The sequence below is a fragment of the Solea solea genome, chromosome 8 (assembly GCF_958295425.1).
Source record: "Solea solea chromosome 8, fSolSol10.1, whole genome shotgun sequence".
Taxonomy (NCBI): domain Eukaryota; kingdom Metazoa; phylum Chordata; class Actinopteri; order Pleuronectiformes; family Soleidae; genus Solea; species Solea solea.
In genome coordinates, this window is record NC_081141.1 from 15,965,411 (window position 1) to 15,987,443 (window position 22,033).

At 40.7% G+C, this 22,033-nt stretch overlaps 1 protein-coding gene across 16 annotated transcripts; it reads right to left on the reverse strand.

Moving 5' to 3' along the window:
- Positions 1-354: 354 nt before the first annotated feature.
- atxn2 (ataxin 2) lies at positions 355-21,568 on the reverse strand. Of its 16 annotated transcripts, none has more exons than XM_058637295.1 (27): positions 20,919-21,565; positions 19,431-19,461; positions 19,082-19,141; positions 18,603-18,674; positions 17,293-17,443; positions 16,670-16,684; positions 14,681-14,805; positions 14,195-14,310; positions 13,835-14,023; positions 13,256-13,428; positions 12,658-12,906; positions 11,005-11,190; positions 10,008-10,184; positions 9,719-9,826; positions 9,432-9,502; positions 8,934-9,301; positions 7,888-7,951; positions 7,646-7,792; positions 7,007-7,024; positions 6,320-6,383; positions 5,370-5,563; positions 4,425-4,551; positions 4,107-4,298; positions 3,870-3,914; positions 3,320-3,531; positions 2,140-2,317; positions 355-1,243 (listed from the first exon to the last, which is right to left on the reverse strand). In XM_058637295.1, the coding sequence occupies exons 1-27, from the start codon at positions 21,026-21,028 to the stop codon at positions 1,215-1,217; spliced, it is 3,471 nt and encodes a 1,156-aa protein (XP_058493278.1). In that variant the 5' UTR covers positions 21,029-21,565; the 3' UTR covers positions 355-1,214. The 16 variants fall into 16 exon arrangements, with proteins under 16 accessions (XP_058493278.1, XP_058493277.1, XP_058493276.1 ...); XM_058637294.1 differs by having other exon boundaries at positions 3,320-3,528; positions 6,314-6,383; positions 20,919-21,563; XM_058637293.1 differs by having other exon boundaries at positions 6,314-6,383; positions 20,919-21,562.
- Positions 21,569-22,033: the final 465 nt, after the last annotated feature.

The following is a 22,033-nucleotide window of genomic DNA, read 5'->3' on the forward strand; positions in this document are numbered from 1 at the left end:
AATTAGTTTTAATTATACTCACTATGACTCCATATTATGAAAAAATAAAAACTAGCAAACCTGCTTCAAAAACTAATCAAGACTTATTTTAAAAACAAAAGGTCAAAACTAAATACAAACTACTATAACCTTGCAGTATGGTGATTATAGCACTGCTAAAACAACACATCTAAAGACCTTTTTGTACGGTATAATTAAGGTATTTCATTTGTGAAAGAAAAACAATTAAGTTTAAGGACTTATTTTCCAGATGTGGATAAATACATGTATAATATACGTGTGTGTGTGTGTGAGAGATAGAATGAAGATGTATCCAGGCGAAGCGGACAGACGGGTGAATAACTCAATAAGCCGTTTCAGTTTTTAAAACTTTTTTATTGTTTTTAAATTTTTTTGCTCATTTTTTAAATTATTTATATTATCTACAAAGTAAAAGTTTTAACTTAAAAGTTACATAAGGGTCAGGTGAGAAGTGGGATCTGATCACTTCAGTTATTATAATTTCATAAATAACGCTTCTCCCGTCCTGTTGGCTGCCAAAACGTGTCGCACGTTTCACAGGAAGCTTCTCGTCCTGTTTCGTTGTTGTTGTTGTTTTTTTTTTTAGTTTGGTTAGAAACCGGTCATGTTACTCTGGAGACAAACGCAGCACAAAGCAGCAGCAATAAACAGTAAGATTAATACTGTCTAAAAGTTGGAAGATTTTTTTTTTTTTCCCCATAACAAGGTGCAGACAAAATAAAAGTTCCAGTTGAATTTTCTTCATCACTCTCACTGATTAGTTACTCTCTTACTCTTTTTACTTACTTGGCAAGCTGACTCAAGTTGCAATTTGGGACCCCGGAAACTGTGTGTGTTTATGTTTGTGTGTGTGTTTGTTTGTTTGTGTGTGTGTGTCTGCGTGTGAACAGGGGGCTGAATATGGAGGAGTCTTGTCTGTTAAAACTCTAGCTTGTTAAAACATGTCACTGCATCAACCTGTTAACATTCTCTTATTGCCTAGTCTGGAGGGAGGGAGGAAGAGACAAGCTGATGTGAAGCATGTTTGGTAGTGGTGGTGGGGGGGGGGGGGGGGGGGGGCGAGGGCAGAGACGAGAGGAAGGGCTCTCGTACTCTTCCTCGCCCTGGTTATGAAGGCTCTGGTGGAGAAGTGTGACGACGCAGAGCGGTGGTGGGGGGGGGTCGGGGTCCCTCAGCTCACTGGCGCCCTCTGTCTACAGCTGCTGCTGATGATGAGGCTGCACTGCAGAGGTGAGAAACGGGCAGATGTAGGATTAATAGTCAAAATCATAGGTTCATTTCAAACAACACATCAGCTACTGTACATCATCTCACTCCCTCCTTCACTCCTTTCAATTCCTGTCATCAGGCAGATGCTAGAAGATCCCACTGGGCCGTAAAAACACTTACAAAAATCCTCCTACATAGTTTCACATTTACCAAATACAGTCTAGTTATCCCCAAATCGTTGTTCTTTTAACCGTGTCTCACTGGCACTGACCTCAACTCAAAAGTCTGCCCCACACCAGTGGATTCTCAAATCTGACACAACAAACTTTGTAACCGATTTTCAATGTTGTAATCCTGAGAAAGCGCAGACTAGGGCGATCCAGACGTTTAATCAAACCATTTTACGGAGGAGATTCCAGAAATTTGGGATCTTACAGGTCACTCGTGTGATCGAACGTGACTTCAGAACGTAAACAGACGTGGAGGCAGACTGTCTGCATCTTCAGTTAATAGCTGTTGTTTTGTGAGGATGAAGTCATGGCTGAGAAGACGACAGATGATGTAAAAATCACGTCTGTTAATCCCTCACACTGTAGGATGATTTGGCCAAATAATCACCCATGATTGTCACACGGTCCAGATTGGGACCTTAATCTGGACAATTATCCCCACACCCACCAGTGCACCTGAATGTGTTATGAATGTGATATACATTTTCAGGTGCACTAAAAAATTTTAGTATCGACAATTGTCGGTTACGTCATCACATTATCTGAAAATGCCATTTTCAAATGAAACGACTTCCATAGATGCACCCGAAACAAACGCATGACTATAAACAGTTATCTCCATTCAACATATTACTGAATCCAGCCCACAGACGTGAGATAGTTCATAAAACAGAAATACCTTGTGGATGTGCCAGGTAGGAGAAATGTGTGGTAGAGGAAACAGGGATGGGGTTGAGGGCGGTCTGAGGCATCTGTTGCTGCGGACCACCAGGAGGAGCCTGAGTCGCCATCAGCATCATCTGAGGGTGGGTGGCTCCTGGGTGGTGAGACGGTACCATACCAGACTGCATATGGGCCTAAGTGTGAGGCAAAGAGGGTGTGAGAGAGACAAAAGTGTGTGACAAAGAGAAGAACAAGGGACAAGATAATTAAAAATGAACTGAACAGACATTTGAGCCACAACATCCTCAGCTACTGTCAGTTACACACGGACAGGTACAACATGAATAAAAAAAACAAGTGTCTGTACTGCTGACAAGCACAAATGATTAATCATCTCTCTTTAAACCAACTGCAGCTCAAACAATGACCTCTTCTTCACGCCTGTAAACAACCTAAAAGCAACTTTCCAATCATTCTACTCATTTCATCCACAGGGGAATATAAATATAAATTCTTCAGGAGTGATTTCTGCTAAAAGGCTAAAAGAACAGAACAATAAAAGAAAGATTTCCTATATTTTGTGTTGCATCTTTGGCTAGAGGCACTGGTCAGTTTCCCACTGTTTCAACACACCCCCTGAATCTGGACCCATATCAAAACCAAAATTGAATCATTTTGGATCTACATCGGCAGAATTTATTCATTCATTCATTCATTAATCTTCTTCCACTTTATCCTCCACATGAGGGTTGCGGGGGGTGCTGGTGCCAACCCGGAGAAAACCACGCACACACGGGGAGAACAAGCAAATATTTCAATTCATCATTTTGTTTTTGGTGTATACTGCTCAAAATGAGACAAATGCAACCTCCTTGGCCAGAGGTAATAACTATTTATGACTGACTATTCCTATAAAGACAGAGCTTCAATTTTGCTATATGGAAATATGATGGTTGACGGTTTGTTTTCCCTCTGTATCCTTTACCCACGCATTTGGGAAAGTGAGATAAACATTATGATGTAAACTTGCTCACAGTGCCAAACAAATCTCCACAGTGCCCATTCATGAACACCTGCTGGAAACTCTCCCAGATTTCTCCTCTCACACATTTAAAATCCCGTAAAGGAAAGTCGGTGCCAATCTGATTTACTTTACTGGATGTTGTCCAGGCGGCCGAGAGCTGGGTGGGACGTACCTGCTGCACGTGGGCCATGTGGTTGGGGTTGTAGCCATGCTGCACCTGCTGAGGGTGTATATAGACAGTCTGCTGGGCAGTAGGGAAAGATGCCTGTGGAGACTGAGGATTGGGCCCCGGGGTCATGGAGGGGGGCGTGGGGGCCAAGGCTGAGTACATCTGCTGCTGTTGAGGCTGGTTAGCCAGGTGGAGGGCCTGGGCTGCTGCTGCTGCTACAACACACAAACAAACAAACAAACACAAACACAGTATCTGACTTGAGTGTTTCTTTTGTAAATAACACACCTTACAAATAGAAAACAGGTTGCGTTTTCAGACGTGAACTCCGGGGTTACGGGTCCACACATTCTGGATTCGGGATTTTGGCGTGCACATAAGACAAAGTCATTGTCTGGGTAACGCCAGGTCGACGCTGTGTGCGTGTGCAAGTGTGTGACGCAGCTCTGCTCGTCACACGCGGAGCTTCTGCTATGTTTTACATGAGGTTGCTTTTTTTTTTATTTTTTGAAAAATCAGAAAGAATATACTCCAAATACTTCTCTGTACTCACCTACATGCAAAAACATTTTAGTATGAAGCCGAACATCTGTAAGTCCTGCAAATAATTCACAATAGAAGCCTTGTTGAAAAAAAATATGAATTCAGGGAACTGAAAAGCTACAGTGCTTTTACTGTGAAATGGGAATGGGACATGTGACATATGCAACAGATATGCAGTAGACGTTGCTACTTTACTGTCTACATAACTTGTGGAGTTTTGATGCATGTGTGAAGCAGCTGTACTCACCTGCTGCTGCCTGCGGGTGCTGCGGGTGCTGGACTGGGCTCGCAGCTGGATGGTTCGGAGGACCTCCGTGCTGTTGGGGACCACCCTGCTGGCCTTGGCCTGTAGGCGTGGCAGAGGGCTGTGGGTGCTGTGGGTGATGGTGCAAGGTGGCGGTGGGGTGGGGGTACTGCTGAGGCATTGGCCCTGGAGACACTGCGAGACAGGAAATCGGTTTGAATAAAACATACATGTTTTTAAAGCGGGGCCTGTAACACAGCACAGTCTCACCTGTTGCACATTCCTATAAACATACAGAGGTACAGCACTGGTCAGACATACCATACATGGTGTGTGTCTGCTCTGGGTACTGTGTAGTCGAGGAAGAGACGAGGCCGGGTTGGCCATGTGTGGGAGGCGCCATCATTCGAGCACTTCCCTGCATGACTGGACTGAACACATGCTGCGCCTGCAGGTCACAGAAGAACAGACATGAGACGAATGGCATCTACAATACAGGCTTTTTGTATTTGGTAATAACAATGCAGCATTAACCATTATATTTCAAACAAAGCTGGAAAAAAAAGAACACCCTTTCTCTGTATATCCAATGAGAAATGTGCCATCAGTGTTAAGATACAGGAGCATGCAGTGAGCAGAGCAGAGGTAATGAAACACTGGTTTACATGCTGCCTCCACATAAAATTGCTGGACCACAGATGGAGGAAAGAATCAAGTCTGCCACATCATGCTTACAGAATAGCTGTAGTTGTACATATGAACCTCAAATTCCTTTTCAAAAATCCCACTAACACCTGGTTTTACTCTGCAATGGAAATGAAAACAATCAGTATTTACTACGGTTTCAAACAACTGCAAGACGCAGGTTGTGGTCGGATACGCCTCTGATCCTCATTAATGCTAACGTGAAGCTGTTTATTTTGATATGATTCACAATGTCAGAGGGAATGGGTCATTTTTACATAATTATTCTCATTAGAAAAACATATTTACAATGATTCCTGTGTGATATTTGTGCAAACAAAGATGTTTTCTTCAGTCTGTAAAATAAGATTTGTATACATCAAGACGATACTAAATCTAAAAGGATATTTTGACACACATTTGGGCTTTAAGAAATATTGTGCCTCCTGTGATTTGAAAATTGCAGTAGGCTGTATTGCAATTTCGATAAAAGCCCTATTTATGACATGCAATCGTCTCAATGTTTTTTTTTGGTAGTCCAGTTAAAGTTTGAGTGGAGGAAGGTTGGAGAATAAATCTCACCTGTGACTGGTAATGAGTCATCTGCTGGACCAGCGGCTGACTGGTGAACTGCTGTGGACTGCACGTGAAGTACTGGGCAGAGTAGGCGGGGCTTTGTGCTACAATAGGTGGTCCTGCTGCTGTTGCCGGGTGCATCATAGTGGGTGTTCCTGGTGGGTGGTGCTGGTCTGACCTCTGCTGGGGCATGTTGGGAACTAGAGATTCACATTTTTAAGAAAGTAAATCAGCTAAAATCTAAACTAAAACATGATCATGAGGAATGAGAAAAAGTCAAAGTAGTTCTAAATCAGGGGTCTAAAGCCCAAACGTCCTTGGGGCCACCAAGCATCTAGTCTGGTCAGGAGGGGGCCAGTCAAGAAAAAAACAAGTTAGACTCTTTGTTTGGTAGGGTTGGGCATGTGAGATTAAAACTCTCTCACAGTATTCCATCATGATATCACAATAAAAAAAATTGTGATATCGATTGATATCTCACAGAATTTCAAAATAAAAGTATCTGTGATGCAATGGAATGATACATAGTTCACAATAAAAACAAATTCATGATCCAAACTTAATCTACAGGATTCCCACATGCGGCCAGTATGTTTGAGACCTCTGTTCTAAATATTTTTTTTCCCCCTAGTATAGGACTGAATTATAAACTAGCTCTCTTTTACTGCAATATTCAATGTCAACGTATTTCCAAAGTCTGTTATCTGCCGAGACTATGAAACATTATCCAGCAGTACATTCAAATGACTCGTATATGGACAGAGAGCTGTGTGAAAATTAGGCATAACTCCTGACTGCTCCGAGTAAAGACATCAGAGGACGATTTCTTGAACTTCATTGTCATGGTGACAAATCTTTAGTCTTTATAAAAAAAAGGGGGGGGGGGGGGGGGGGAAAGGGGGAAAAAAGTGCCCCGCGTGGAAGGAAGAGAGAGCAGCGGTTATTCTCACCTTTACCTGGTCTGTAAGGTTTAGACTGGCTGACCATATGAGGCATCTGGACCTGGTACATGGCTGGAGACTGGAGGGAGGGACAGCAGGTGAAGAAAACAAGTCAATACTCAAACCTCTCAGGCAAATTTTAGCATAATGTGTGCAATAATGAAAAGCAGCCCTCAACTACAAACAGGTGAATTTGTTTATGTTTAACTCTCACAACTTGTCTGTGTGGTGGAACATCAGCTATTTCACTATACATGTTTGCTGCTTTAGTAGCCAGCACATAAAACATTGTATTTTTAAAACAAAAGTGCATGTGAGGTTATGAAAATTATCTTATTACCTGGAGACACATGCATTTTCTAAAGCTGTCTAATATGATTGGGTGCTTAACACTTAGCGACCCAAATATTGTTCTTCATCCTCTAATCATCAGCTAATGTCATTAGCAGCTAATGATATGCATTTATTTTTCAATAGTACTGCAGCAAAAAAACAAGGGGACTTGACCTCCAATTAGCTTAAAGCTACTCATTTAGTCATGAAGCTAGTAAGATGAAGCCATCTGTGATGACCGTGTAAAACGAAGTGCAATAAATAGTTGGAAAACCAACATCTGATGACATTATTTCAACAAGCAAGCAAAACATCTCAGTACTGATTGGGCTTTAAAATAAAGATTAAAAAGTAGAAATCTTCACAAACCTTCCATATTATGCTTTTCTAATGGAGCGGGAGAGAGAGGATGAGGGGGAGAAAAGGAAAAAAAAGAACCACTCTTTAGTTGTTCACCAAGGTATGTTAACTTTTACAGGTGTCTGATGTTGGATCACCAAGTTTTTCTTAAAGCAACACAGGTAAAAAAAAACAGAGTTATGACAAAAAACGTTCATCACAAATTTGCCAAAAATCTTAAATCTTATTTTGACAACATTACATTTTATATACTTCCTCCTATCTTTAAACATTGGTAAGCTTTTTTCTTTTCTTTTTTTTTTTTAAATTCAGACAAATATGAGAGACGGGAAGATGATAAAGAAGGAAGAAGGATGCACATGCTCTGCATGTTGGTGTACAAAAAAAAAAAAATGCCAGATGTGTCCTGATGAAAACATGAAAAAGGGGAAGAAAATGACAACTACATGCTTTAGAGATGGACCAAAAACGGGGAAATAAAAAACAAATGATAACCAACAGAAGCAGACATGTTAGTAGATCTTAAGTTGAAGGTTATTGGTTAGAGATTCAGTGATGCCAGTCAGCATCAATGTGTTGTTCCACAGCGAACCGAAGCAAATACATTGGTTCATATTGCACATTTTGATATGCAGCCGTGTGACTCACCTGCACTCCGGGGCTGACTGGTGTGAGCGGATACATTTGGGGGAAGCAGACAGTCTGGCCATAGACCGCCTGGGGCTGCTGGACAACAATGGAGGGGCTGGGCTGGCCCTGAGGCCGTGGGGGTGTTGGGGTGTTGGCTGGTTTGGGCTGACGACATAAATGAGACGGAGATATTGAAAAATTGACAATCTCGCTTTGTGGAATGTGAATTGCGTGGCTTTGTAGCAGCACAACATACTGACCTGTGTGTTGAACCTGGGTTTGAACTCATTGGCATTTGGGTTCAGGGTTGACTTTCTTACTTGACTGCAGGAGAAGAATCAACAGTGCACAAGTTTAAGGACTCAAATATACAAATGTTACTTGATTTAAACAGAAGTAAATGGTGCATTTGTTGGAGACCAACTTCAATGTGGAATAATGGGCCTTATTCACAGGAGCCATTTTGAAATGTCACAGGAGGAAAAGCACAAAAGGAAATGGCCGAGTTCCATTTAGCTTCCTCAGGGCTATATTTGTGAGCTGAATGATGGCTAATATACAAGTAGTTGCAATAACAAAATATATGTTATTAATTATAGTATAGCATAGTATAGTAATTATGTCGATTTTTTAAGAGGAGTTGGTTGATCGATCAACGGCACAGGATGAACACGTCATCTATTGCAAAGGTGTAGTTTCTCCAACTACGATGGAGCTGTGGTGCCATGGAAGAATCCTAGCATCAACAGACCCTAAGGTCCAATGTGTCACATTTACTAGGGTTTACTGGCTGAATAAGCATACACTGCCTATCAGTATGTTTGTATAAATATATAATTGCTTTAAAATAATTGAAGGTTTTCATAGCCTTAGAACAAGCCTTGTATGTATATAGTGCTTTGTTGCAGGTGTTGCTTTACAAAGGCCGCCAGCTGGCACCAACATTTTTCTACACAAGCTCAAACAGTCATGCGTTTCTCGTCTTGAAACAGAAGCTTAATGTAAAATCGAGGAAATGTGGCTCTGCCCACATTTGTCTGTAAAAAAAAAAAAAAAAATCGCATTATGTTTGACAGGCTTCAAACTTGGCAGGTGACTTACTAAGAGCACCACTGTGTGCAGTGCCAACATTGACCTTGTTTGGATAAGAAATGCAAGGGAACTGGTAATGCACTAGAAAACCTGATGCATAAACCAATCAAGGAGGAAACAGCAGAGAGAGTGGGAGTTTGGACGACTGTGAACACATACAACCTTTTACAATTACTACAGCTCCTCTCTTAACTATACTGTCTCTTCCACTCACTCTTGTACGGCCTCCTTTTTCTCCTCCTTCTCTTCATGCTTGGGTCCACTGAATGTGGACGTGGCTGTTGTCTGAACTCCCTGCGATGTCACATCCAGCCCTGCCCTCTTTTGGTCCGGGGCTGAGGGAGATGGGGACAGTGCAGCAGGGCTGCCAGGTTTACTGGTGTTTGTGATGGTGGTGTTGGATGGAACAGGGGCGCCACCAGGGGCGCCAGCAGCAATCACGACAACAGCCTCCTCAGTGCTATCCCGCCCGACTGTGGACACTTTGTCCAGAGGAAGGTCTTTAGGCTTCTCTGCTGGATCTCTGGGTGGCTTGGTCATCATCTGGTCAAAGGTAGGATCTGGATTTGAACTAGACTGCAACTGATGGAGCAAAAACAATGAACATGAAGAGTAAGAGAATGTGTAGACATGCTCTACTGCAGTCGAATTAACAAAGGTTTCAAAGAATTTTAGCATTTTTATACCACATACCAATGAAAATGATACTCACCCTAAAATCAACACTAAATTTCTTTAAATTATCTATTTGTTTTCTGTGATCTGGTGCCATAGAAGGTGGTCCTACAGGGTGAGAAGAGAGACAAAGATAGGATTACGGGGGCTCAGCTCTAACAAAACTGATTCAGGCACCACAAAAAGGAAAATTGAATTTCAATGACAGCTAAATAAACAAAAACAGGTGTCTCATTAGATGATCTCAATATCAAAATATTGGCGATAAAGATGTACTGTACACAGATGACTTAAACAAAGGTGGCTGTGTAATGTGTACTGTACCTTTACAGACTGGTCTGGTGATACTAGGTGAGCTGTCTAAGGGCTTAATGTTCTCCTTGTTTGCTGTGGGGGATGTTTGTCTTCCCTCCTGAACCCGACACTCTTTTGCTATACAGAAGAGAAAAACGGTTTATCCTGACCCAATATAAAAGTAAAGTAAATGTTTATGAACAGTGCTTCTGATTGAAGCAACACTTAAATGTCTAATGCAAAGAAAATTCCAAGTATTTAATGTCACCCTTGGCTATCCTTTTCCCCTCAAAAATTGGTCAGTTAACTTTAAGCTTACCATCCCCTGATGAAGACGCGACCATATTGGGAGCAGAGCTAGCAGCAGTAGAAGAAGCTGATATTGGTGTAGCAACAGTTTCCATGGGAGCGGTTCCCGTCTGAGGAGAAGGAAGAGAGGAGGAGCCAGTGGAGGCTCCACCCATGTTGTTCTGTCGAGGGGAGCGAGGTCTGTGAGCTGAGGATGTGAAACAAGACATTTAGTGATCACAGAAAGCAACCTCATTTTTTACACATTATCCTTCTTCATTTACAGGCCAACAGAAATATATATATATATAATATGTAATATTTCTGCATTAAAATATCTTAAAACAATGGGACAAATGTTATATATTTTGTATTGTACATGTTCTTGTATTAGTCACATTTCTGACACTCTATTAATCCATATTAATTTCCATTCACAGTAATAAACCTTTTCATTTTGGTCACCTTTTAATTACGTCATTGTTTTTATAGTGAATATTCGGTAGTACTAGTTAGTCATTATGTCCCTAATAAATCACAACTAAACACTGCAGGTTGCTACACATTCTGCTGCTGAAGATCTCCTTGTAAAGAGCAAACAAATGCACAGAGGAATCAAAGGAGACAACATTTCCCATGATCCCATGCTCCTTCCAAATTAGGTCTTTTGTGATGGTTTTGACTGAGAGGGTTAGGGTTAGGAACCCCTTGGCAGCAGTAATGGCATTTGTGTGTTTTTGGTATTACTCGTATTGGCTCGTATTTTAATAAAATATTGATGTGGAAAATGAAGACAAATTAAGTGAAATGTTTTTTCACATGGATCTACAAGACAGGTCAATTTATGATTCCCACCTTCCTATAAACATTATGAATAGCAATCAATAGTAATAATAACAATAATGAATATGACTGTAAGGTGTATCTGTGTTATCCTTGTGTTTAAGTGTTATCACAACAAAAACCACACACAGTATTCATCACAAAATAAGTTACGAATAAATAAAAAAAGGAAATAACTGTTTTACCTCCGCTCACAACTGAAGACCATGTCCCTCCAGAAGAGTTGCTCCTAGTTGGTGCAGTCACTGGAATCTCTCCAGGAGCATTGTGGGAAATTAAGTCCACTCCTGGAGGAATACCAGTGGTCCGGGAAGGTGGCACTCTGTGAGTACGAGGTGTCCGCTGGGATTTTGGAGACATCCTCGGTGGACCTGTGGATAAAGACAGGACAAAATTCCATCACTAGACAGACAAACCGTCTGTGTTTCAACTATCCACATGTGGTTTCTCTCTGAACTCATCCTCAGATGTTAGCTGTAGGCAACTGGACTCACTGACTCAAGCGAGTCCAGTTGCCTACAGCTTACTTCGGAGGATGACTATGACCTGGACAGCTGAGAACCTTCACAGACACGTTTCTGTTTGAAGCTCATCTGTGACTCAGAGGTTTTTACATACCCAAAGATGTGCACTGATTATATCTTCACCTCGTGTTTACATGTCATGTCATATGGTGATGTTATTAAAAGGACATGCACGTTAGTGCAGAAACAGCTGAAAAATCTATTGAGTGATCAAGCGACACATCAAACTTCAAACCACAACCAAGGGAAGTATGAGATTAGGAACAAGGAAACAGATGAGAAGTAGTGAGTTGAAATCCCATAATTCAAGAATTTACTGCTCAGCAGAGTTTGTGCAGTTACACAAACAGTGACTGTCTTCCAGGAAACTACCCAGAGCAAAGTATTTTGCTATACACTATGTGAATATCTACCTCTGCCAGGGTTAGGTTTTAACTGCGTCTGTCTTTAAGCAGCATTAATCAAATATAAAAGGGCAGCTTTTCACTAAACTATCTTGGTATTTAGGTTATAGGCCCAGAAAGAACTCTGGATACAGATTTTTAAACAATTATTAAACTTATGAGATGTGGAGTGTATTGACACGAGGGGAAACTGAGCAACCTTGGTCATTTTAATGTATAAACATTAGAAAAAGGTAGCTATAATTTCTGCTCAGGACACCACTGAATTTAACATAAACATAATGCAAATACAAAGGTAAACTCCTGTCCCCAAATTTAAGCTCAAACTTTGTGTTGTAATCTTTAACAATGTTCATTAATATGTTTCAATTCGAATATGCTTGACAAAGAGATTGCTTTAGCATATTTTACTATGCTTCATTCCAATCTTTGCATAGGTTTAGGGTTATTCAATTCATATTTTTGTTGAGAAAATAAGCTTTCAATTCCTTTCCTGTGCTCTGTTCGTGGATTTTCTTTTATTAACTGCTCTGTTGGAAAGTAAAATAAAAAAAATGAAATCTTCTTCTTGCCAGTTTAACTATTAGTAGAAAGTAAGCACAGCACACACCGTGAAGCACCCACATGCCAAGGTGAAAATGCCAGACACATTGACAGAGGATCAGTTTTGTGACTTGACATGATAACAATATCAATAACAAATCTGATCCCAAATCAATCTGTCGATGCAACATCACCTATTCCTGATGTTCCACACTAGACCTGGGCAAATTTATTTTTGAAAGTTTAACTTGAAAGACATTTTCAAAAAGCTTTCAAATTTAATGGGAGATCAGCTTCATATTAAGCTCAATCTGTCCACCTTCACCTCATGCCTTTGCCCAGGTCTACTCCACACTGATGTGGGTACCTTCTGAAGACATGCGTTTGGGCAGAGTGGAGGCTGGCGAGGTGGGCCCATGGTGGGGAAAGGAGGATGAGGAGGAGGGATAGGAGGGGTGGGATGAATGAGAGGGAGGCCTGGAAGGACGAGAAGGGGGTCTGGAGGGTGGCCGGGTGGGCGTGGTTGCCCGAGGAGGCAGGGAGGAGGGGCCAGACTGGTAACGAGAGGGGGGGCGGGAGGAAGGAGATGGACAGGGTGAGGGCCAATGGGATGAACCTAAAAGAGGGAAGGTAAAATGATCAAGGATGCACATGATAAACAGCTAAAGTGAGGAAACAAAAGGTCGAGCAGAAACAGAAGGAAGAGGATCATTAAATATGAGAAAGCATGTCATGGTAGGATTATAATGATTTAACTGATATAAGTTCAATACCAAAAAAGGACAACAACAATAGATATGAATGTCCATGAGACTATTGAACAAAGTCACTGCTTTGCATAAAATAACATTTCAGTCACAGCTGGTTCACCACGTGGAAAAACACACTCATCAACCAATACTTTTCTGTACGTACAAAAAAAACAAAACACTGTAGCTTTGTATTTGTGATGTACTAAAACATACCTCCATTAACAACCCTCTGGTCAGCCCCGGAGTTGGGACTGTAGTCATGAGGCCCGGGTCGAGGAGCCGAGGGCCCAGCGGAGCTCTGAGACAGGCGAGGTGAATTCTGACGGCCAGGTCCCCATGACATTGCTTCCCTGTTCCTTTGACCTGGAGGAATGTACTTGTTCTCTCTACACACATATACAAGAACAGAGAGAACCAGACAGGTGATTTAGTCAAATATTTACAAAACAATAGTCAAGACAACAGATGAGGAATTCAAAGATATGTTCATCAGTCAAATTGAGCATGTCATGAACAAACAGATTTTTTTTCCATTAACATTAGACCTTATTGATAATAATGTACGTCATAATTATTCCCTGAGGCCTGTTTAGTACCAGGATTTGGTACTCATTTCTACCTACAGGCGAGGGAGTTTGCAAAAGTTTAAAATAACAACTAATAATTTTAATTTGCTAAATTTAAAAAGAACTCGTATTGTAGCACAAATCAAGTGCCAATTACCAACAGGGTAAAACTGAGAATATCGAAGAAGCATGTTGTACTACAAGTATGTACTGATCCTGGACGAACCTGCTATTGAGTGTGTGAGTCTCCCGTTCCCGCACCACAGCAGTGTATTTCTCCTCCTCGGACCGTTCATCATTCTCTAGGGCAACACGTGCCTTATACGCAGCACTGGCCTCAATCTCATCTGCCAGCTGGGCAGCACGCGCCTCCCTCTTGAGGAACTCCTCGGAGTTGTCCCGCTCCAGTGGGACCCTGGGGATAAAAGCTCAGGTTAGGCGAGGCAGCATCAGGGTAATAACTGGACTGAGTGACTAGAGAAGAACAGATTTCTAGTTTGTGAAATACAGCGATACACGATGTAGGTTAATGACCAGAAATATTCAAAACAAACAGGGAGAGAATCACATTAACAGAGGAACTTACGTATATGTGGACAAGCTGCTGTCATATGTAGACAACACTCCATACTTCTCCTCATTGTACTTGAACATGTCATTTGGGTCCCAACCATTTGACTGATGGAAACAGAGAGGGAGCATCTGTGAACAAATTGTCAATGCAGTGGACCAGATTCGTCAAATTTACTAGTTATTAGGAACACACAACTTTTTGCCAATATCCGATTTGTCAATTTATCAGGAGTGCTTGGGCCGATAACCAATACCAATATATATACACGTTTTTCCCTGCGCTCAACCGCAGAGGTCATTAGTCATATTGGCAGATCTTGGTGTGCTGACATCAGATAATACATTTAAGCCAATATCTGCCGATACCGATATCATGCAGATAATATCGTGCATCCATACTAGTCATCATAGTGTATGGGGTCTGTGTGGTTCTTATTCCAATACTCACATGTGCAGCATCAAGTGTGAGTGTGTATGCACGCATGAGTTTTTTTCTTACCACATCCGTGTCCAGAGACTCAAGGCTGTCTGAGTTGTGGGTCTCTCCTCCATCCCACGGCTCCAGATCTTTTTCTTTATGCTCGCCATTGATCTTACCACTCACTGCTGTGTCGGTAAAATTGTCTGTGATGCACACAAAGAATACATATTTATATTTATTAACACACACAAAAAGAAGAGCTGAAGATGTTATGCCATCACATAGCTGCACTAGCTGCAGGAAGCGCTCATGCCTCAAAAACGTCTGCCACAAGCTTTTACAGCAAAAGGTTTTTATTACAGGAGGCTTTGGAGATTCACCAGGCGCACCCACTCACAACCAAACATGTGTCCTGCTGGATTGCGGAACAATCCTTTCGAAAGCATTTGAGCTATTGCTCTATCTGGCCTTGGTAAAGCTAAGAAAGATGAATGGTTCTGGCAGTGTATAAACACGGCCTCGTCAAGATTATCACTGTCTTGGTACTTTTCCCCCCATCTCCATCTTGGACCAGTCTTGTAATATTAAATCTTGGGTTATAAAAAAATAAAAATAAATTAAGCACGGTGCATCTTCTCTTTTTCATTTGTTATGCATCACTATGGCACCCACCTAAAAGACAACATTCACATCCACTTTGGGCTAATAATGGTCCATACAGTGAGGAGCAGTCATAATATTTGACTTAACTGGCAGAATAATTTGGTTGGATCAAGTTAAAGCAGGGACAGACATGCTAATAGAAAGAATAGAAAGCTCTCAATTATATTTGAAGGGAAGTCTAATCTCATGTCAGCCCAAGTTTGCTCTTACACTCAGAGCTGGCACAATGGACAATGTACAAAAAGCATATCAGCCACCTGGAGCTGCATAACTCAGCCATCCAAATCATCTCATAAAACAAAGAGGATTAGTATTTTGAGCATTGCATGGGTTCATAAATGCTAGATTGGCATCATACACACAGTTGGGCTAACAGGGCTGAATTACACTAGTAGAGGTGGTTGGTATGCTCACTGTCCATCATGGGAATAGTAGAGTAAAAGAAGGAAGAGTTACAAATCAAATGTGTGCATAGTGAGGGATAAGCCAACATGCATCAAGACTGCAGTCATTTGTTCATTCTTAGAGCAAGACCAAACCAAAACAAACATCACAATAAAGCTAGATTTTCTATACAATATGTAGAAAGCAAATTGAGTTACATGATATTTCAAGCTGCTGCTTTCATTGTAATCACAGTCAGTGTTTATTACTTCCCCAATGCCTTCTAGTGCTGATCTGACTAAAGTCCTGATCTCTTAGGGTTTAAGTGCTGTAGCAGAATCACATGCTTAATAAAAAGTATAAAATAATCTGGAAAAAAGTAAAGAAATAAAATAATATCTTTCCTCTCTGTTTTTCTGGCTGGCTATGCTATGTACAGGCTTCAACTGTGCTCTGATATAAACCATGAAATAATTAAAATATCAATACATTTAAATAGCAGCCCAAAGCAAAAACTCCTACATGTATATGAAACACAGCCTGGATTAAAGCATTAGTGCTCACAATATTAAATATTTACCACATACAATATCATATTTCTTATAGATCCATAGATTCATCATAGGTAAGCATGAGGCCATTAAACACATATGATGTGCAGGTCCAAAGAAGGCTTCTACATTGAGCCTGACCTAACCTCTAATTAAAAGCTTAGTCAGGGCACATGGAAAGTTTACCACTCACTGAAAGCAACATCCTGTCTAAAGGTTAAAGAAAAAAAGATTTGGCGAAAGATGGAGCAAGGCTGACATAGATCAGATAATGAAATCTTATTGTGACTTTACATAAAAGCAGTGATCTTTAAATTCAATCACTGAAATTGGATTTGAAAAGGCAGTAAGTGATCAGGCCCAAGCCTAAAAGATTCACAATTTAGAGTGCAACTTAAGATCAACAGTGAGCTTATTCCATCTGAGTGCATATAGAAATGTGTTAAAGGAGAAAACAGTCATATATTACCTGTATCAGTGGAGACTAGACCATTGGAGAGGAGAGACAGACAAATGACAAAGTCAGAAGATGGAATGACTGACAAAATGACTGGAGACCACACCAGCAGTTCACCTCTATTCTACAACTTCTGGATGTAAATCAACCAGGGTCAATAAGAACAATTAAAATTGGGTTTTACAGTTTTGGTTTAAGTGTAGCATGTTCATTTGGTTAAAAAGGACAATTACATGCACCTTCTAAAAATATGACTACTGATGTGCGACTATAGCAGAAATAATATATTTTAAAAGCACTTAGATTAAATGCCTTGTTCATGTAGTAATGTAATTGCAAAATTTACCATGGCAAATTTTGATTTAGACAATTTAGCAGGAGAACTGTATGGGTCAAGGACAGGACAACCTTCAAACCAATCTACAGATCATATTAGCCTCCATTGAATGAGCAAACAGCAAGACACTCACAGCATATTTTAACTCTGTGACAAGGTGGAGAACACAAAATGAAAAAGATAAATGTTTTGTGTGTATGCACTGATGGCTATTCATACTGGCATGCGTTCATAATTGTTTGTATGCAATGGATACAAAAGGGACAAACTCATTTAAGTACAATGTTTTATGAGTTACCTTTCTTGGCGAAACTCAGGTCCACATCTTTGAAGGTCACAACTACCACGTCTGAGGCCTTGAATATGATGCTCTCCACAATATCCTCTTTCCTGGGGCCTATGCCCAGCTCTGGGCTTTTTCTGTGGGCTGCATCCAACACCAGGTCACACTGAAGGAGAACGTTTTGGCACTTTAAATATAACCAAAAATATAATGCATCTACAAATGACAAAGCATGGAGAACCAAGAGGCCATGTAATGTTTTATTCCAACCCTGCAACAAAGTAACAAGGTAAACATAAAATATACCAACATTATTCATCAATCTATAAAGTGAAAATGTGTACCAGTCTACTGAGTAAATTCATGAAGTTCAATTCAAGTCATGACATTCAATACATTAAAGTAAAAAGCAATGTATCAAAATTTTGATTAAGAACAATTAAATGAACACAAATAAGCCAAAAACAGCCTACGGTAATCTATTTATCCAGCGTTTTTTTTAGGCAATGAAAACATGCAATCTGGGCAAGAAATAATTTGCGATCTTTGGTTTAAAGTATATGAAATAGTCCTCTTTCTTCTTTTCTTCCTTAAATTATGCTTGTCATTACACACCATACATGCCAGATAGGAGATTATGTTGCTGTAACAGAAAATATGAGCCCAAATTTCCTCAAAACAAGTTGCAATCGTACAACCATTATATTATATTATTGCATAAAATTGAAAACACAAGTGCTGCAACCAAATACATTTCTTTAACCAAGAAACAGTGTACAAGGGAGCGTGATTACAGCTATGTGAATATTTCAGCATATTTGACTGCGCAGCTTGCGCACACTGTGATAATAGAAGCCAAATGTGATGCTTAGTTTTGGTCTCAACACAGAGGAATGTTTGCCTGCGCAAGCACATCAAATTCAATTTCTTCTGGAATATCAGGCCAACCATATAATCCTATAACAGGCAGGGGATAACAAAATTAAGTAATACCACTCCTATTTTATATAAAAACATGGAAAGTCATAGCATCAAAAACTGAAGTTAAAGCAACTAAACTCAACAGAAACATCTATCCTCCCTCAGGTTAAGCTTTTCACTGGAAGCAATGCCAAATTTTTATCCGATGTGTAAGACTGAGGAATACTTCAGAAGATGAAGGGCCATGTTTTTCTTTGTTTGACCGACCTCAGTAATGAAGTTGCAATAACTGCAAGCAGGACACCAGCACAGTTAACCTTAATCATTAGCACCGCTATTGAGGTACTTACAAATCTACCTACATATTAGCCCCTATTACGACTAAAACACTGTGTGATCCTTACCTCTGGACCGTATGTTTTGAATACTCCTTCAAAGACTGCACCATTTTTCACTTTCAGCTCACACTTGGTCCCCTAAAAATAAATAGGCATTTGTCACTATAGACTGTAAGCCATTCAACAAAGTAACAATACCAGTTTAGACATTCTGAAAACAAGTTCAAAAATCCATCTGCTGTAAAATGGACAAGAAACTGATCAATCTCTGCTTTGTTTATTCAAACAGATGTCTCTACAAACTGCACAGACTTTGTTTATTGCAGCGCAGACATTTTGAAGAAACAGCACATGGTGAAAGACAGACTGCAGCACAACTGCTGTTACTAACTAATTTACATTAAACATGATTCACATAGCTGTTCCAGAAAAGGTCTATTGGAACCATGTTTATTATTGTTCTTCATCGTTAGTAAAAAGTCTGGACATATTAGTTATATCTGGAACATCGTCTCAAAAACAAGACAGAAATGCAGCAAACATACCACCACTGAAGTCAAAACATGGACCATCCTCATATTTGCATATACACCGTTGAAAATTACCTATAGAAAAAAATAAGTTAGTTTTTCATATTCCTCATTTGCAAAGAAACCTGTTAAGTATGTCCCCACTGCTCTGTGAAACCGATTGGATGTTTGTTTCATTCATAATAATGCATCACACTGTACAAGTCACTCTGCACCAAATTAACAAAAATAACCATCATTAACCTGCATGGATTTTCAAAAAGCAACTTCCTTTCATTCATTATCCAAATACACCAATGATGGTACAAACTTATGAGCGAGAATGGTGTTTGCTTCTAAATAATTAGTAGGCTACAGTACTTACTGCTGTGGGACCTTTACCACTGTGTCTTCCCCTGAAAGGAAGAAAAAACACCACTGTCAGACTAAGCGTGATCATTAACACTGATTTCTGTGCTTGCACATTGTCTCATGAGATTGATTTGAAGCTCTTTGGTTCAAGGAAATTATTAAAGACACGACACAACTGTTTCTGCATATGTTTAAGAGAAAGCCCAAGCATTAACTAAAAAAACTATTATACAGCTTAATCTACACTAAAATATATTATAAGTGTATATAAGTATATAATCAGTGCAATGCAAACACACCCCACATATGAGATTTTGTTGTGCACGGAGCTGCCAGACAAATGCTCTGAAGCCTACATTTTCTTTCCCCCCAAAACATGTCCTAAAATGCATCTTGTTCAGCAGCTGGCACACGGCCAAGCATTCACACTGAAGTCACTGTTGCAACGACTACTTTCCCCACATTGTCACCGTTGTACATGAAGAAAAAAGCCCAACTTGAACACAACCAGGTCCTCGGTGTTGCAAAGAAAACAAGCGCTTCAGTAGGAAATTGATTGATTAGGATGCATGAGACCAAATGGTCCATTCTTACTTACACAATATCTTCGCACGATTCTAATACATAAAATCTACGCAATGAATGGACACGCTGTCCTAGTGACCGGTGAGGAGAATCCTGGCCAAATGTAAAATCACACGACTCGCAATATGCATCTCATGCACTGACATTATGTGTTAGCTACATCTCGGGACGACATGTAGAGAAATGTCATGTTTCAAGGACATAATTCCACACGAACACACACGACAACGTAGGTCTACAATCCCCCTTCTCCTCCTCCTCCTCCTCAGCCCCGTCTCTCCATCCGCCCCTTCCACACGCTTGTATGCCAATATCTTGGCAAACCCATTGCAGCAATGTTGCGGTAACGCACCCAACTACACACCAAATGTTAAATTAAATCGCACACGATTCTTTCATTGGGCTGGAAAAGAGGCCAAGCTATGTCATGTTGTGAGGCAAGTGCACTGCATAACAAGCATGGGCTGTCAAACGGCTAATTAATGTTAGCCACACTTGACTCTCGGCTCGTATTGAACTTGTATCAGCAACCTGACAAGCAGCTTCAGAGCTGCACACATGGACGAAAAAAATATTCGTCCAACCCAAACGGCTCTGAATATCAGAGACTATATGGTGCATTATAGTTGACGTGCAAGAGAAGGTGGACACGGTGCGACGAAGTTGCAACATTATTGGAGAAGGCAAAGGCCTCGCTAGCCAAAACTGCATAACGTTACAGTGGGTGACCATCACGTCGCAAGGCCCACTTCACATCCATAAACGCGTACTGGTTTTTGGAACGTTCAATGGGGGTGTCATCTCTCAAATCCGTCACGAATGGAAGCGACTGTATTTTAGCACTAAAAAGTCACCCCACAACCCACCGGCTGCTGCGTGTTTATTCCGCTACGTGAACGTTTTGTAATTGACAGACCTGCCCAGATTCGGTCTTCCCCCGCCGCTTCCTCCGGCACCAGAGGCAGGGGCACCAGCGGCGCTGCCACCGCCGGGCTTACTGCGATTTCCACCGGCCTTCATTGACATGGTGATCCCATAAAAGACGACGTCTTAAAATGATCAGCTTCACGCCGGAATTTCTTGACGATAAGACGGTGTGGGATTGTGTGACAGCTCGCTAACGTTGGCGATCCTAAGATCTGTCTGGTTAGTTGGCAGGCTAATGTCAACGTGCCTCCTAAAGGAGGATGCTATGCTAGATGCTAAGAAGCTAGCTGCTGTTAGCTAAATTAGCAATATGTACAATTGCTATTAAAACAAAATAATAATAATATTTTAAAAAGACAACGCGTGCCAATCACTCTTCTTAAACAAACATAGGTGCTAGACCACGTGTCAGTATGTTATGTAGTTCTAACAAAAAACTAGATTATCTCAAAATAGGGTTTACTGCTATCTCGGGTTCTTTCCGTTGCTAACAGCAAATAGACCAAAACAGTCTGAAAGGGGACAAAAAAATAGCGGAGGGATATATGAAAGGCGTAGCGGCTCATACTCTCGCTTCACCAAACCCAATTTCCACACGGCGTTAACTGACAACCCTAACTGACACCATAAAATAGAAATTGGGTTCTTTTTTAATTTAAATCGCCAGAAGTGGCATCCGGATACTCGTGTGTTTAAAGAAGTCCACATAAAACATGGAACTATTTTCAGGAAGTCCGTGAAACCTCAATGGATGTTTTGTGGCACCCACGTGAGCCGGTGAACACACACCACACGCACGCACATACTCAGACACGGTATTTACATACTGATTGTAAATGCATGTTGATAAAAACTAAATTAACACATAGTAGCATGGCTGCTAACACGGTGATAGTGTTGATACCCATCTTAGAATATCTCCATCTTGCAAATTGCAGACCTCGATAATCTATTACGAGGAGGATTAGGGCCACCTATATGATTTTTTTTTGGAAACAAAATCTAAAAAATGAAAAAGCCAGAATTGAAAAAAGTCAGAAAATATATATATGTTTTCCAAAATATCTGGGCCTAATCCTGGGCCTAATCCTCTTCCATAATAAA